Source organism: Chionomys nivalis, chromosome 7, assembly GCF_950005125.1.
Source record: "Chionomys nivalis chromosome 7, mChiNiv1.1, whole genome shotgun sequence".
In the NCBI taxonomy this organism is placed as follows: domain Eukaryota; kingdom Metazoa; phylum Chordata; class Mammalia; order Rodentia; family Cricetidae; genus Chionomys; species Chionomys nivalis.
In genome coordinates, this window is record NC_080092.1 from 63,742,740 (window position 1) to 63,760,059 (window position 17,320).

A 17,320-nucleotide genomic window follows, 5' to 3' on the forward strand; every position below is an offset into this window, starting at 1 on the left:
CATCAGAATATTAAGAAGTGCAACGAAGAGCAGAAGAAGCGACAGTTGGAGTCAGGACGAGAGCGAACGCTTTAGGAGTTCCAAGTGTCACAAGATCAGGAGATCTTGGCTGCACCAGGTGTCGTCGTCTCCCCGCCCCCCCCCCCCCCAAGTTACAGCATATCTCTGCTCTGGATCCTTGCGAACTAGCAAGTCCCGCTCCCGGCCCATGAGTCAATGTGGCCGGCAGGGACCAACGACTGGAGGGTAGAGCACCTGCAGAAAAAAAGTAGAGGAATCAACAACCTCTAATGTTTGGGGAAGTAGAGACAAAGGAGAACTTTAATTTTTTGCCTTGACTTATTCCCGATGCCTCCATCACCCCCTCCCTCCGCCCTGAGGAGAGGTGAAGCCCCTGAAAACCGAGAGGAGAGGGAACCTGGAACAGTATAGTCTGGAGTGTCCCGAGAAGGCCCAGATGGGGTCAGGGAGGTCTAGGGGGACATGGGACTACATCAGATTTCCTTCCCCGAGTGGCGGTAAGAACTATAAACTTTGAAAGTGAAAAATAAGAAAAATAAAAAAAAAAGTCCTTTCCTTTCCCTTAAAGTTAACCAAGGTTGTTGGCTGCTGGGGGGGGGGGGGATTCCTGGTCCAATCGAACAGGGCTGTTTTTTACACTGTGCCCCACCCCGTGCGATGTCAGCACGCTCAGCTGATATAAGGACAAGAGCCTGAAGGGTAGAGGTCTCCACTCTGGAACTCGGAGACTTCAGCTCAGACGCCAGGAGGCAGACGCGCTGCGGAGGACAGACATTGACCGGTAATGGGTCCCCCGCGGTCTCTTGCACAAGTTTTCCTAAAACCCAGGGTCATCGGGGTCGCTCCTCCCAGCCCCCCGGAGGTTGTGGGAAGTCAGGGGACCGTGCCTGGAATTTCAGAGTTTTCTTCCCACTGGGAGGCCCGGAGCTGGGAGGCTTGGGAAGGGGAGCCCAAACCGTCCCAAACCCAGTTTTGTAAGACCTGTCTTGCTGCACTGAGGGCAAACATCTGAATCTGCTACCTCTAAGCTCCCTGCCTTAGGGTTCGACTAACCTTCAGGGGAGCCCAGCACTGATGACAATGGGTTAAGTAGAATTCAGTAGGCAGTTTCAACAAGCAAGTCTGCAGAGTGTAACTCTGAATCCCTTTAACACGGGGTAGTTCTGAAAGCAGAAGTGAGAGAGGAAGGGAGGGGAGAGATGGGGGGATTTGTAGTAGTTTCTCAGGTCCTTTTTCTGAAGGGTTGGTTGAGGTGGTGGCTGGTGGTTCAGAGGCAAGCTCCTAAGAGGAAGTGAGTGCAGTCTTTGAAAAGTCGCCTGGCCCTCCCTACCCAAAAGATCAAAACTGGGTTTGTCCTTACGGGGAAACAGAAACTGATCCGATCTCTCTCTCCCTCTCCCTGTATGTGTGTATGCTGGGCAGGCAGAGGGGAACTAAGGGTTCCTGTGGCTCCATCAATACCAGAGCAGCTGCTTAGTGCCACAGCATCCTATGCCAGAAGGAAGGGTTTAAATGCCAGAGGGCATTTAAAAACTTGTAGTGAGTTTCACTATCTTTGTGCAAACAAAAGAAGAGAGTGACTTGACCACATGCTTTCCTGGCTGATGGGAATTGTGCTCGTTAGAAAGAGGAAATCCATTTCAGAATTATCTTGGTGGGAGGACTTTCAGTAGTTGCTGTTGGGTCCAAACAACTGTCTCGGAAGCCCTGGTATCTTGGAGGATACTTTGTTAGTGACAATGTGAAACAAAACACAGAAGAAAAAAACTACTCTCAAATTCCTTGAGGCGATCCCATCATGCTCTTAAGTAGCTGTAAGGGAGAGTAGGCTCTTTCTCCACAATAGGTTATCGCTGAGAGGGGACTTGGTGGGTCTGACAAGTCTAAACTCACAACAAACAAGGGAACAGGAAAACAAAAACTGGAGGCATCTAAAAGTTCCAAAGTCTTAAAGTGATGAGACCTACTCCCTTAATCCCAGCACTGGAGAGACGCCTGGTCTGTGTGGTAAGTTCTACGTCAGCCAGGGCTGCATAGCAAGACCCTGTCTTTTAAAAAAAAGTCTCAAAGTGCAGTATGCAGAATTAGAGTCACTGATTTTTTTTTAAATCATAGATTTAGTTTCTATAGAAAAAAATCAGTAGACTCATGAATTTCCTGGTGGGTTTTGAACTCATAATATCCCAAAGAAATATTTTAAATTTGTGTCTTTAAGATAATTTATGCATGTAGTCTTAGATAGATTTATTGAGGCATTACTGAATCCAACCCAGGTCGGCTGGAAAGCAGCCACCGAGTCGTCTCTCTAGCATCTCCTTTATCCATTGTAAAACCGGGTTTCTTGCTTCTTTTCTCCCCTCCCTCCCTCCATCTCACTTTTCCTTCCTTTCTCCCATCCATCTTTCTCCCCACCCCCTTTCTTTCTTTAGACAAGGTCTAGCTATATGTCCCAGCCCAGCCTAGAAATCCTACCTCAACTAAGCATGGGGTTTCAGGTCACCAAGGTTGTCACCAAGCCCACCTTCCTGTTTTCTGGCTTTGTTTTGGTTTCTAAGAACAATCTCAGGGGCCTCCCATAAGCAAGGTAAGTGCTGTGCCACATCCTGGCTAGCTCCTGTTTTCTTATTGTTTTTTACATCTTTTGAATGTAATTTAGATACAAATTCTTCATCAGAAAAAATAATTTGCAAACATTTTCTCTCATCCAAGTACTAATATTTTCATTCTCAACAATATCTTTCAAGAAGGGAAATTCTTATGGTTCAGTATGTTTTTCTTTTCTTTCGTTCGTTCATTCATTCATTCATTCATTCATTCTTTTTTTGTTGAGACAGGGTTTCTCTGTGTAACCTTGGCTGTCCTGGAACTGACTTTGTAGACCAGGCTGACCTTGAACTCAGAGATCTGCCTTCCTCTGCCTCCCTGAGTGCTGGAATTAAAGGTATGCACTACTACTGCCTGGCTAGTTTTTCTATTTTTTTTTTTTGTTATATGACATATTTTAGTCCTTTAATTCAATTTGACTTTTAAACTGTTTTTAAATTTTATTTATTAGATTTAAAAAAATATCAATTCAAGTTCCCACTCCCTCTCCTCCTCCCATTCCTTCCACACATCTTCCCACCCTACCCCCATCTAATACTCAGAGAGGATAAGGCACATTGTCTTGTAGAAAGGTCCAAGGCCCTCCCTACTATATCTAGGCTGAGCAAGGTATACATCCAAAGAGAATTGGATCCCAAAAAGCTAGTACATGCAGTAGGGATAAATCCTGGTGCTGTCAGTGGCCCCTCAGTTTGCCCCAGCCATGCAACTGTCAACCACATTCAGAGGCACTAGTTTGGTCCTATGCCTGTTCCTTTCCAGTCTGGCTGGAGTTGGTGAGCTCCCATTAGCTCAGGTAAACTGTTTCAGTGGGTGAACCCATCATGGTCTTGACCTCGTTGCCCATATTCTCATTCCTTCCACTCTTCAACTGGCCTTGGGAGCTCAGTCCAGTGCTCTGATGTGGGTCTCTGCCTCTGTCTCCATCAGTTGCTGGATGTAGGTTCTATGGTGATATTTAAGATTATCATCAGTTTGACTACAGGGCAAGTAAGATTGGCCCCCCCCCCCAGTGTTGTAGCAAGCTCTTGGTCCCTCTTAAGTCCCCTCAGTATTGGAACAAGCTGTGTTTCAGAGTTCCACCAAGGTTGCAGGAGGATAGGCAGGTTTGGGTGTGAGGTGCGGTTAGTAGTTTGGATAGCGGCTGGATGGGTTTGAGTTTGGAGGGATCCTAGCCTTCTTTTCTATTTTTTAAAAAAGATTTATTTGTTTGGGGCTAAGGAGGTGGCTCAGCAATTAAGAGCACTGACTACTCTTCCAGAGGACTTTGATTTCTAGCTCCCACATGGTGGTTCATAACCATCAGTAACTCCAGTTTCAAGGAATCTACTCCCTCTTCTGGCCTCCGCAGGTACTAGGCACACACATACATACATGTGGACCAAACACCCAGCTACATAAAGTAAAAATAAGCCGGGTTATGGTGACACACACCTTTAGTCCCAGCACTCTGGAGGCAGATTCTTGTGAGTTTGAGACCAGCCTGGTCTACAAAGCAAGCTCCAGAACAGCCAGAGCTGTTACACAGAGAAATTCTGTCTGAAAACAACGACAACAACAACAACAACAAAACCCAACCAACCAAATAAATAAATAACTTTTAAAAAGACTTATTTTATATGTCTGGAAGTGACTTGCCTGCATGCCAGTTCACCATGTGTATTAGTGCCCTTGTAAGTCAGAAGAGGGTACAAGATCCACTGGAACTGGAGTTACAGACAGTTGTTAGACACCATGTGGGGCTGGGATTTGAACTAGGTCCTCTGGAAGAGTAGTCAGTACTTTTTTACTGAGTCATCTCTCCATCCCTTTCTTTCTATATTATGCATTTGATGTCATTTATATGAAATGTCTGCCCAAACTATGGGAAGAATATTGAGACACACACACACACACACACACACACACACACACGGAGGGGGAAGAAAGAGAGGGAGAGAGAATACGATTTTGACTACACTTTGTAGCAACTAGACCACGATCCCCGGTTGTTCAAAAGCTGGTTGGGTAATAACTGACAACTTCCCTAATTTTGCCTCTACTTCCAACTCAGAAAACCTGTAATGTTCCCCAAACTAATCATGAAGGACGATCCATTTCTAGCAGCTTGACTCTTTCCCCACCGACAGCAATCTCAGTCAGACCACACCCAAGCCTTCCTTTGTGGTTTCTTTTCTTTTTTTTTAATTTATTTATTTATTATGTATACAATATTCTGTCTCTGTGTATGCCTGCAGGCCAGAAGAGGGCACCAGACCCCATTACAGATGGTTGTAAGCCACTATGTGGTTGCTGGGAATTGAACTCAGGACCTTTGGAAGAGCAGGCAATGCTCTTAACCTCTGAGCCATCTCTCCAGCCCCCTCCTTTGTGGTTTCCTAGCAGGCTTTCCCACTCCCCTGCCTGTAGTGATGGGGCAAGCAGGCCTGCTTTTCCTCCTGCCCGGCTCCTGCATGGCTAGCTTATACCCCGAAATAACAACACACAAATTATATTCATTTAAACACTGCCTGGCCCATTAGTTCCAGCCTCTTATTGGCTAATTCTCACATCTTGATTAACCCATTTCTATTAATCTGTGTAGCACCATGAAGTGGTGGCTTACCGGGAAAGATTCAGCATGTCTGACCTGGCGGCTGGCTCCATGGCCTCTGTCTGTCTCTGCTTTCTCTCTCCCACAATTCTGTTCTGTCTTCCCCGCCTACCTATGTTCTGACCTATCAGGCCAAGCAGTTTTCTTTATTAAATAACCAATGAAAACAACAGATAGAAGAACCACCTACATCACTTGCCTGTCTTTGGATTCTAGCCAAAGCAAGGGATGGTGGCCGAATCCCTTATTATAGTGAGAGCAGAACCAATATTACGTTCTCAAGTGAGTGCTCTTATTAACTTATATCCACAGTTCCTGAGAGGTCCCAACAAGACGTTGTGCCACCACTTGTAGCTTGAGATCCCAGCCTTTGGCCAGGTGAGTGTCCACAGAGCCTCTTTGGCCAGGTGAGTGCCCACAGAGCCTCTTTGGCCAGGTGAGTGCCCACAGAGCCTCTTTGGCCAGGTGAGTGCCCACAGCACCTCTTTGACCAGTGAGTACCCATAGAGTGTCTTGCACATTGTTGCTAGAAACTGTTGGTTCTGCACTGATGTAATGAGCAGGCACTGACTCTGAATTCTTTTTCTTTGTGTTGAGTTTGCAGCTATCTACTTTCAGTTTGGTACTTGAGTTTTGTTAGTGGTTCTCATATTGTGGAGTCCTTGCTAGGACCAGCTTATTCCTTTTTATCCCCATCTCTTTTTTGTGTTGCTCATAACAATGAGATTTGCAGAGCAGAACTGGCCTTACAGATCAATGAATTTGCAGTTCTCTCTAAACTGGTGTTTATTTAGACAAATAATCATAGGTCACTAATAAAACCAGGTATGGTTGTTTATCTATCTTGATCCAAAAAGTCATCTATCTGGTTTACAGCCTCTGGAGGGTATGCAGATTGTAGAGTCTGGGGTGAAAGGTTGGAGACATGAGATGCAGGTGGAGAGATACTTCTTATTCTTCCCAATGATTGACAGCTCTTCAGGGTGTTGTAAGTCTAAATACCCTGCGCATCTAGAAAAACTTTCTTCTTCTTCTTCTTCTTCTTCTTCTTCTTCTTCTTCTTCTTCTTCTTCTTCTTCTTCTTCTTCTTCTTCTTCTTCTTCTCCTCCTCCTCCTCCTCCTCCTCCTCCTCCTCCTCCTCCTCCTTCCTTCCTTCCTTCCTTCCTTCCTTTATTTATTTTTGTTTTGTTTTTCGAAACAGGGTTTCTCTGTATAGCTTTGGTGTTTGTCCTGGAACTATCTCTTTTAGACCAGGCTAGCCTCGAACTCACAGAGATCTGCCTGCCTCTGCCTCTCAGGTGCTGGGATTAAAGGTGTGCGCCACTACTTCCCGGCTAGAAAAACTTGCTTCTTAAATGTTTAGAGTATACATCAAACGGATGTCCTTATTATTCCAAATAGTCACTGATTTTCTTTATGATTTAGAGAACTCCAAATTCTTCCAGGTATAGCTGTAAGCATTCTGTTTCAATCTCCCTGATCAAATTTGCATTGCATGGATACTCTGTATGTGGGCATGCAGTGTCTATCTCTGTGTGTGAATATGTGTGTGTGTGTGTGTGTGTGTGTATGTGTGTGTAACTTTATGATACAGTGGAAAACAGCTGGATCAGAGGATTCAAAATGATCTGTTCAATAGCAATGATGACAAATTCCTAACAAAACTGATTGGGTTAAGAAAATATACTTAAACATCCCCCATTCTCAATCAGTGGAGGGAGGCAAAGAACCAAGAAAAATGTCAAAAATCAGTGTACAGCAGAGATTGCATTTGGTTAAGCAAGCTTCCTACCTGAAGCCTACAAGTACTACCAGAAAATTTCCTGGGTTTTGCAAATGACCCAAGAGGCTGCCACTCAGAGAACTTGACCAAAATAGTTCCCCAAATCACAGTGAGCCTCACAGATGACTCAATGAGTAGAGGTGTTTGCCCATAGGCCTGGCAACCTGAGTTCTACCCCAGATCCCACAAGGTAGGAGAGACCTGACTCCTGAGAGCTATCCTCTGACCTCCACATGCATGTGTTGTGACATGTGTGTATACACACATACACACACACACACACACACACACACACACACAAATTTAAAAAGAAAGCAAAATCGGGATGAACTTGTGATCAGTTCTGCGGTGAAAATGGGCATCCCACAGACTTAGCTTCTTTCATGAAGCTGGCCCCAGGCTGTGTAGGGATAAAGGGCCAATTTCAGAAAGGTGTCCTTACATCTGCTTTCCCGCCTCCTCATTCTTGTCCTGTCCTAATGGTTCTATCTTTCCCCCTTTCAGGAAAACATTGCAACTAACAGTTGAGAAGATGAATGTCCTGGCAAGTCTGGAATCGAGCTTTGCTGAATATATCATAAATGGAGGAGAAGCCACCCTTGGGGTTAGGCAAAGGGCGGAAATGGACCCTGCGCAGCAGATGAGACAGAATGAGGTCATCTCGCAAGCAGTGTGTGCTCTGCTGAATTCTGGTGGGGGAGTGGTCAAGGTTGAGATCGAGAATGAAGACTACAATTATGAGAGTGATGGAGTGGGCCTGGATCTGCCGCCATCGTTCATAAACCATGTAGATGAGATGCTGCAGGGAAAACTCTTTTTACTATTCGTGAACTCATGGAACGTGGCAGCCTCAGGTGTGCGGCTCGCCACCTTGTGTTCCAATCTGTACCACAGACGTGGAACATCTACTGAAGTCATGGATTCTCTAGAAGCCCTACTATTCCTTCGAAGAAAGGTTCAGGCTTGTGGGAATGTTGATGATCCCAACTTATTAAATCCACAGGAACTTCCGGTTGATGATCGGGTGATCTTAGCTTCTGATTTATTTGGTAAACAGCAGCTTCAGTACCTGGAAAAACTCAGCTTTACAGAGTCCCCACACGTTGTATTTCAAATGTTCTCGGCAGACCTTTCCCAGGGTATTAAAGAGAAACTCCCCAAGTGTGTTTCTGCGCTTGCCAATTCTGAAGGAGGATATGTGTTTTTCGGTGTGCATGATGAGACCTATCAAGTCATTGGATGTGAAAAGAAAAAGATAAATCTTTTCACCTTGCGGACCACTATTGACGGCTGCATCAGGAAGATGCCTGTCCACCACTTCTGCTCACAAGACCATAAAGTGCAATATGACGTCAACTTCCTTGAAGTGTATGATAGGGGGGCTCTCCGTGGGTACGTCTGTGCAATCAAGGTGGGACAGTTCTGCTGTGCAGCGTTTGCCAAAGTGCCTGACTCCTGGGAGATGAAGGACAATCAGAAGAAGCAGCTAGCCACAAAGGACTGGGCAGCTTGGATGATAGAAACTGACTCAGGTCAGGGAACATGACTGAAATATTAGAATGTTTGCCGGGGGTGGGAGGGCAGAAAGAAAAAGGAGATGTGTAATTCTGTGGTATTTGGGGAAAGAGATTGATTCCTATAGATGTTGGGCCACTGTCCTTCCCCCTGACTGCTCATCTTGAATATTCTGTGTTCACCACAATGGCAGTCCCACTAGCAGCTGGTGCAGGGGCAATCTGAACTAGTTACTTCTATTCGACATTCTTTCTTTTCTTGTTTAATTGAGGCAGGGTAGCCTAGGCTTGCCTCAGATTCAACACCCTCCTGCTGAAGCCTTCAAGTGTGTTGGCAACAGATGTGAACCACCAAGCTTGGCACTGCTTGCTTCACGTGTGTGGTGAAACCTCTTCCTTTCTGATGACCAGCTTGTATTTAATTATTCAGCAAATCCCCTTTCCATACCAATAGCTGTGTCTTTTCTAACTTCCTGACAGTTTCCTCTTCCCATGTTTAAAGCACTCTTAGAAAAAAATTAATTTTATTTTACATATATAGATACTTTGCCTGCATGATAGCTGTGTAACATGTATGTGCAGTGCCTGTGGAGGCCAGAAGAGGGCATTGGATCCACTGCACCTGGAGTTACTGATGGTTGTGAGCTGCCATGTGGGTGCTGGGAACAGAACCTAGGTCCTCTGGAAGAATAGTCAGTTCTCTTAACTGCTGGGCCATCTTCCAACCCACAAAAATTATTCTTAATCCTTTCTTTGAGTTTTTCATGAACAAACCACAATTTCCCCATTTTCCCATTTCAGGACCATAAATGGTAGGCTAGAGAACAGGGATGTGATAGGCATAAGCTTTGGACAAGGAAAGATAAAACAAAATTAGATGAGAGAAAGCCAATGGTAACTTCAAAAGTAACAAAACAAACAGAAGGGTCCATTTCAGAACTGCATAGCACTCTACCCCCACCGACCTTCTCATCTTCTATTCACATATACTTAAAATAGCATTCTCAAAATATAAAAGATTTTATTTCAATACGAGTAGATATTAAGGATTTGGAGAGGTGGCTCAGAGGTTAAGAGCAGGGGTGGCTCTTGCAGAGGACCTGGGTTTGGCTTCCATTTGATCTGTGCAGGAAATGCAAATATCTACAGATCCCAGCTTCGAGTTAACATGGCTCAGCTAAGAAGCAGGATCTGCCCTCTGTATACTCAACTCTTGTTTCTTGTTTCCTCAGATCTTTCCAGTTTTCCTCAGATGGTCGTCTCAAGGAGGACTGTACACACCACACCCCGCAGCAAGACTGTGTACATACATAAGAATTTGAAAAGTGTGGAAGAATTGCAGAAGGATTACTTTCCAGGTAATTGTCATCTCTGGCCACCAAAGGACATGTTGATTGTTCTTATATTTAGAGAAAAAAAAAACCTTGATTTTTATGTCCATGTAAAACCATTCATGGGGAAGTTTAGAGAGGGGTTGGAGCTATGACTTGGCAGGGAAAAGCACTGGCTGCTCTTTCAGAGGACCCTGGTTTGATTCCCAGCACCCACACGATGGCTTACAACTGCTACCACAATGGGTAAGTACATCGCAATATAGTTACAGAATGGAACATAGCAGTGAAAATGGGTGAAGTATGAGTAGTAAAAACTCAGAGACAGATATTGGGGTTCAACCTGAAGACCAGAAAAGCAAAACAGCCAGCCATTGGCTCTTACCTCGACCTCAGTCTGAAAAAGGTGATCCTGCCTCCAGGAAACCCGAGACTGAGACTGAGAGCTGTCTCCTTCCATGTTATAATCCTCTCTAATTCGGGGATTAAGGGGGTGCAAAACTACCGCCTGGTTTCCATGGCAAGCTAGTATAGCTATTGGGATTAAAGGTGTGTGCCATCACGGAGGCCGCTACAAATGTGTTCATTAATTGCTATGTGCAAGCACAGGGCTGAGTGTAAACCATGTTCAGGCACATCTTGTCATGACCCTGTTCGTGGATAGTCTTGATTTTTTTCATTGTAAAATGTTTCTAAACCTTCTAGTGTTTCTTTTTTTTTTTTTTTTTTTTTTGGTTTTTCGAGACAGGGTTTCTCTGTGGTTTTTTGGAGCCTGTCCTAGAACTAGCTCTTGTAGACCAGGCTGGTCTCGAACTCACAGAGATCCGCCTGCCTCTGCCTCCCGAGTGCTGGGATTAAAGGCGTGCGCCACCACCGCCCGGCCCTTCTAGTGTTTCTAAACATGGATTTTTCTTAGTTTTAGTTATTTCACTATGAAACTTTTGCATACAGACAGGACATAGAAAAACGATATAATTTAATAGGTATTGTACCATGAAACTTGTATAACTACCACATAAATAAAATAGGTAACTAAACTCCACAAATGCTCTGCCATCATTTCTTTTTCAGATTCCCTTATTTTGAAAAAACTTTTTTCTTTCTTCTTTCTTTCTTTCTTTCTTTCTTTCTTTCTTTCTTTCTTTCTTTCTTTCTTTCTTTCTTATCTTTCTTCTCTCCTTCCCTCCTCTCTTCCTCCTTCCCTCCCTCCCTTTCTCTTTCCCTTCATCCCTCCCTCCCTTCCTTTCTCCCTCTCTCTCTCTCTCTCTCTCTCTCTCTCTCTCTCTCTCTCTCTCTCTCTCTCTCTTGTTTTTCAAGACAGGATTTTTCTGTATAGCCCTGGCTGACCTGCAACTCACTTTGTAGACCAGGCTGGTGTGGAACTCACAATTAAAGGCATGTGCCCCAAGCCTGGCACCTTTTCTATTTTAAGCAGTATGATACACATTTTCTATAAATAATTAATGTGTTCTAAGGATAAATTCTGAGCAGTAAGCCGGGCGGTGGCGCACGCCTTTAATCCCAGCACTTGGGAGGCAGAGGCAGGCGGATCTCTGTGAGTTCGAGACCAGCCTGGTCTACAAGAGCTAGTTCCAGGACAGGCTCCAAAACCACAAAGAAACCCTGTCTTGAAAAACCAAAACAAACAAAAAAAAAAAAAAAAAAAAAAAAAACAAAATTCTGAGCAGTAATGATTGCTTATTCATTTAGATGAACATTGCCAAAGTGCAATCCAAAATATATGCCCAGACCCATGTTCATCAATGTGGTCTTACCATGGTGATTTTTTTCTAGAAGAATCTTAGAAGCATTTTGTTATATCAAAAAGAAAAGAGAAGAATCCGATATTATTTTGATGGCTAATATATGTAATCAGTGAGCTGATTTGGAAATAATTGTCAGTTTTACAATAGTAATTTTTTTCATAGTTCAACATGGATTGCCTGGTTTATACACAACTTCTCTCTTACATTTGCTTAACAACCTATTATCATTTTATCAGCCCTGAAAGATAATATTGCTAATTAAACTATTAGATATGTGACTAGTGAAACATTGAAGTACATTTACAATCAATGAAATGTGGCATATGTCCCAGTCATTTCAAAGCTTTATAACATTGTTATTTTATATGTTAATGCCAATTTTAGAGTGTGTTCTTTTATGATTATAATTTCTTATGGTGATCTGCCCATATGCAGGAAAAGCTTATGATTTTATTAAATTCTTACTTAATAAACGTATTAATGCAAAGAGAAAAGATAATTTTAAGTAACTTTTCCTGTATTTATGATCTTTTATTTCTTTAGTTCATTGGTTAATTATTTCAAACACAATGTCAAATTAAAATAACAGTAGAAAAAATGTAGCAGGATACTACTGGGCCCAGTCGAGTATTTCTCTCCGCCCAGACGTACTTTATTGGTGCGTCCAAGCTGTCTGTGTATCCAGTTAACTAAGCATCACCAAGATGTATCTCCTGTTATGACAACCTCCCATTTTTTCTTTAGAATCTGCATATTGCTCTGTGTAAGCACTTTAAAAATTAATTGTTCAGAGACTGGAAAGACAGCTTAGCAGTTAAGAGAGCACTTGCTGCTCCTATAGGGACCCTGATTTGATTCCCCAGCACCCACAGAAAGACTAACAAACATTTGAAACTCCAGCGCCAAAAGATCAGACGCCACCTTCTGGCCTCTGCAGGCACTGTACACACACAGTACACAGACATTCATGCAGACAAAATACCCATGTACATAAAAAATAAACAAATCCTTTTTTTAAAAAAAAAAAAGGAAAAAATTAATTGTTCAAAATTCTATCTTTTGGAGTGTTCATTGTACATTCAGTCAGACAGTCAGACACAGAAATATGAACACAACCTTGGTTCTACTTCGTACCTTGAATTTGAAACACAAATTTTGGTTTGAATATGATTTTTTTTGTTTCTGTCTTTGTTTTTAGACACGGTCTCACTATGTAGTCCTGGCTGTCCTGGAACTCACTATGTAGACCAGACTGTCCTTGAACTCACAGAGATCTACCTACCTCTGCCTTCCAAGTGTGAATTTGATTTTTTTGAAGTGTATTTATAGTTTGTGTTAGATTCCAGTCAGGGTTGAGAACACTCCAGATTCTAAGAGACTCATATACATATAATATGTACCCAATAGGTATACATCATTTATTAATAGTATACATTCAAAAAGTTTTATGGGTGTCTTGCATCTTTATATATACTCATACGTACAACATATAAACATCTTTTTAAAGACTTTTAAAAATCAGAATTAACCTCTTGAGGTAGACATTTTTGTGGTACAATTTGGGATGTTGGCACACCCATCATTTTGTGTAGCCACCATCACAGTCAACACACAAAATAGTTCCATCATTCACAGAGGAAACTCCTTCATGCTGCCTCTCCTATAAACAAACTGCCCTAACTCCTAACCCGTGGCAGGTGTTGCTTTGCTGCCTACGCCGGTCAGCATGTGACTTCTGCCAGGTGTCCAGATGGCTCCTGAATGCTTTCCCTGTACCACCATCCCCCTCTCTTTGTCTCTCTCTTCTGGAAACACAAACTGGGTGAAGTTATCTGACTGAGCCGTGGTGTTTGTTGCCTCCACATTTATACATGCTTCTACTTTTTATAGACAGTCTTACTATGTGGCCCTGGTTGGCCTGTAACTCAACAGAGATCTGCTCACCTCTGTCTCCTGAGTCCTGGGATTAAACCCTTGTGTCAAAATTCCCAGCCCATGCTTCTCTTTTTATTATCTCTCTAGTCCCACACCCTTTTGCTGGCCAACTAGATGGCACCCTCTGAGGCTCAGCTGAGCTGTGTCTTTTTTTTCCATAAAGACTTGTAAAGACTTGCATTTGTCTTTTTTTTTTTTTTTTTTTTTTTTTTTTTTTTGCTGAGCTGTATTTTTCGCTAATGTTCACACAGTGCTAATGAGGCTCTTTCTTGCTGCCTTTGCTACTTTGTACTCAGTTGTTTATGTCTATCACAACTGGTTATGGGCTTTCCCAGACACAGGATGGCTTATCTTTTTGTTACTAACATAAAACTGATCCTTGACATATGGTAGGGCCGAAAGGCTGGCAGGATCTACATCATATAATGATGAAGTAGACTGAGGTGGAAAAGACCAATTATTAGATACTGATTTACCAATTTATTTAGTGATTTACTTAAGGCGCTGCTTGTACTGCTTGTTTGCCAAGGACGACTTTGCTTACTACCTGAAACAGAATGATCTGGAGAAATAGCTGAAACACAGGTCGTGGCTCTTAAAATCCTGTTGACAGCCCTGTGCCCTTCTGTAAAATCTTCCATGCCTGCCTACTCCACCTTGCAATTTCAGAGTATAAAATGCACGTATGGATTAGACCTGGGATCTGAAGGCTTTCAGGAACCATCCTGGTGACATCTCTCTTCCCTTCTCGTTGGTGTCAGAGTGTTTATTCCAGAAAGATTCTCACAGTCATTGTGATTATTAGCTTGTCCTGTGAGTCTCTAACTTATTTGGATTTTTTCCTTGCCCAGTGTCACCCAACAGGATTACATATACTCCAGAATGGCTCTACAAGGACCTCATCTCAGAGCACAGAGGACTCAGAAACTTAATAAACACGGAAATGCGCTCTTTCTCTCAAGGGGTACTGATTTTCTCCCACAGCTGGGCTGTGGACCTGGGTCTTCAAAAGAAGCAGGGTGTCATCTGCGATGCTCTTCTGATTTCCCCAAACAATGCCCCAATCCTGTACACCATTTGCAACAAGTGGGATCTGGGGTACAAGTGGTATTCTATAACAGTCTCCCGGACCCTAAAGCAGAAGCTGGTGAACATGGGCGGATACACTGGGAGAGTAGGCATCATTCCCTTGGCCTTGCAGCTGGGTCCCAATCAAACACCAAGGGCCAGCTCAGAAATGCCCATTTACCCCGAATCCTATAACTTCACAAGCGTGCAGCAGATGGAAGCTCTGTTGCAATCCCTTGTGATCGTCTCGTTAGGGTTCAGATCCTTCCTAAGTGAAGAGTTTAACTCTGAGGTGGTGACGCTACTCACAGACCAGCAGTACCAACTGCTTTTAAAGGATCTTTGCAAGAACAGAGAGCTGTTTGTTCACGGAACACCTGGATCAGGGAAGACCACTCTGGCCCTCAGGATCGTGGAGAAGATTAGGAATGTGTTCAGGTGTCAAACTGACAACATTCTCTACATCTGTGAGAACCAGTCTTTGAGGAGGTTTGTGAGGTATGTAGCCTGACTCCATTCGTTTCTTTCTGTTGGGCAATTTTAGTGAGTGTGGCATTCACAGGCTAAGCTCTGGGTTGTAGTAACCATGTTCAGGGACTGTAACATATAGTTTAGGTTGACTTACTTCTCTTGGCTGAAGAAACCTGACTGTGTTTCTTACACTTTCAGCCGGAGAAACATCTGCCAGACAGTGACACGGACAAACTTCATGAGAGATACCTTTGCTAACATTAAACACATTGTTGTGGATGAAGCTCAGCATTTCCGAACTGAAGATGGGGACTGGTATGCAAAGGCAAAATCCATCATCCAGACAGGGAGAGATGGTCCAGGAGTTCTCTACGTTTTTCTGGATTATTTTCAGACCAACCACTTGTGTTGCAGTGGCCTCCCTGAGCTCCAGCACCAGGAGCCAGTTTTGAAGCTCACTAGGATGCTCCGCAATGGAGACAACATAGTCAATTACCTACAAGGGGTAATGCAGCAAATCAGAGACAATCCTCCCCCAAATGTCCCCCCAGAAGCCCTGAACATGGGCCAAGAACTTGAATTGACTCCAAGTGTCACAGGCAGTTTAGAGACAATTGATTGCTTGAATTTAGAGCAGATGGCGATCTTTGTAGCAGAGAAGTGCCAGTGTCTCTGGGGGTCTGGCTATTACCCCAGGGATGTTGCTGTTCTTTGCAGCAAAGCCAAAGATGTAGTAAAACTTAAAGAAAAGATTCTCCTAGCATTGAGGAGGAGGACCATGTCTCAGATCAGTGCAGCAGTGCAGGTCAGGGAGGAGTTGGATACTCCGGGGAATCACATCGTGTTGGCTGGTGTTGATCAATTTTCAGGCATGGAAAGAAGCATAGTGTTTGGGATCATTCCAGTGGGATCGGAGACAGACATTTTTTACAATGTTCTGCTCTGCCTGGCTTCCAGGGCAAGAACCCATCTGTACATTAAAAAGGTTTTGCTTTGATAAGAAGATACCAGTCTTCAATTAGATAGGGCTGGTCTCTAGATGAGTTTGAAACTCTTTGATCTCAACATTTAAACAGCAAAACATTTCCTGTACAGCCACCTGCCAAGTCATGTACTCTCCTAGATTACAAGTGTGAAGAATTCAGATAGTAGTAAGAGAGACTAGGGTAATTAGCTGGCACTGAGATCTTTTTCTCTCTCATGGTTGTGTGTGTGTGTGTTGGGAAGATATTGTGGTGCACACCTTGAATCCCAGCCCATGGCAGGCTGAGGCAGGTGAATCTCTGTGAGTTCAGGGCCAGCCTGGTCTACAGAATGAGTTCCAGGATAGCCAGGGCCACACAGAGAAACCCTGTCTTAAAAAAATAACAACAACAAAAAGACAAAAGGGTCAAAAAAAAAAAAACCAATATGCTGGAGAAATACTGGCAACAAAGGTCATAATTTAGTTTCTTTCCCCCTCTAAAGTTCCTATACATGGTAGTTTAATCCCAACACTCAGGAGGCAGAGGCAGGTGGATCTCTGAGAGTTTGAGGCCAGCTTGGTTAATATAGTGAGTTCTAGGCCAGACAGGGTTGCTTAGCGAGACCTTGCTTCAAAAATTTCTTTTCTATACATAACAGAAAATTTCCAAGATCAAAAGAAAGTAGTACAAAGAATGCAATAGGTGGAAGGGCACAGGAGTTTAAATAGTTCCTACATATAGAGTGATTGTGGCATAACCAGCAGGAGTGATGACGTGCCATTTAGTGGGAAATAGTTCCGTGTATTGTACTTCCTTCCAGAAGGATCTAGCAATGACCATGAGAAGCTTGAATGCTTATAAATTTAGCTTGAGATTCCTCTCTAAGGCACTTACTCTACACAGAGAACTTACACATGTGTAAAGATTTCTGGGTGGAAGTATAGGGTCTTGCTTCTAGTAGCAGAATGCAGAACAATAGTAATGTTGATTCAGATGGCTTGAGGGGAGTAATTTGCAGACTGTCACAGCATCCATCATATCATGAAGCCAGAAAAGGTGAGATCTTCATCACATTTGTGTGGGACCATCTCTAAGATGTTTTGTACTGTGAACAAAGCATCATTCAAAACCATGTCTATCCTATGCTTCCAGAGTTGTGTCGTTGCTTGTAGACGCATTAAGGATTTTTGGAAATGTACCTTAAAAATTGGTAGCAGTATTTGACTCTGGGGAAGGGAAATTGATGCCAAAGGGAGTACCCAGCTTTTG

At 43.4% G+C, this 17,320-nt stretch overlaps 1 protein-coding gene across 2 annotated transcripts; it reads left to right on the forward strand.

Moving 5' to 3' along the window:
• Positions 1-731: 731 nt before the first annotated feature.
• LOC130877470 (schlafen family member 5-like) lies at positions 732-16,480 on the forward strand. Of its 2 annotated transcripts, XM_057774804.1 has the most exons (6): positions 732-802; positions 5,531-5,596; positions 7,506-8,533; positions 9,748-9,873; positions 14,399-15,113; positions 15,285-16,480. In XM_057774804.1, the coding sequence occupies exons 3-6, from the start codon at positions 7,534-7,536 to the stop codon at positions 16,081-16,083; spliced, it is 2,640 nt and encodes an 879-aa protein (XP_057630787.1). In that variant the 5' UTR covers positions 732-802; positions 5,531-5,596; positions 7,506-7,533; the 3' UTR covers positions 16,084-16,480. The 2 variants fall into 2 exon arrangements, with proteins under 2 accessions (XP_057630787.1, XP_057630788.1); XM_057774805.1 differs by lacking the exon at positions 5,531-5,596.
• The last annotated feature ends 840 nt before the right edge of the window (positions 16,481-17,320 follow it).

Bases quoted from the DNA above. Each gene is read 5' to 3' on its own strand.
- LOC130877470 (XM_057774804.1), top strand. From the start codon at position 7,534: ATGAATGTCCTGGCAAGTCTGGAATCGAGCTTTGCTGAATATATCATA. The intron at 9,874-14,398 runs GTAATTGTCATC...TTCCTTGCCCAG, and splicing joins GCAGAAGGATTACTTTCCAG to TGTCACCCAACAGGATTACA. The intron at 15,114-15,284 runs GTATGTAGCCTG...TTACACTTTCAG, and splicing joins TCTTTGAGGAGGTTTGTGAG to CCGGAGAAACATCTGCCAGA.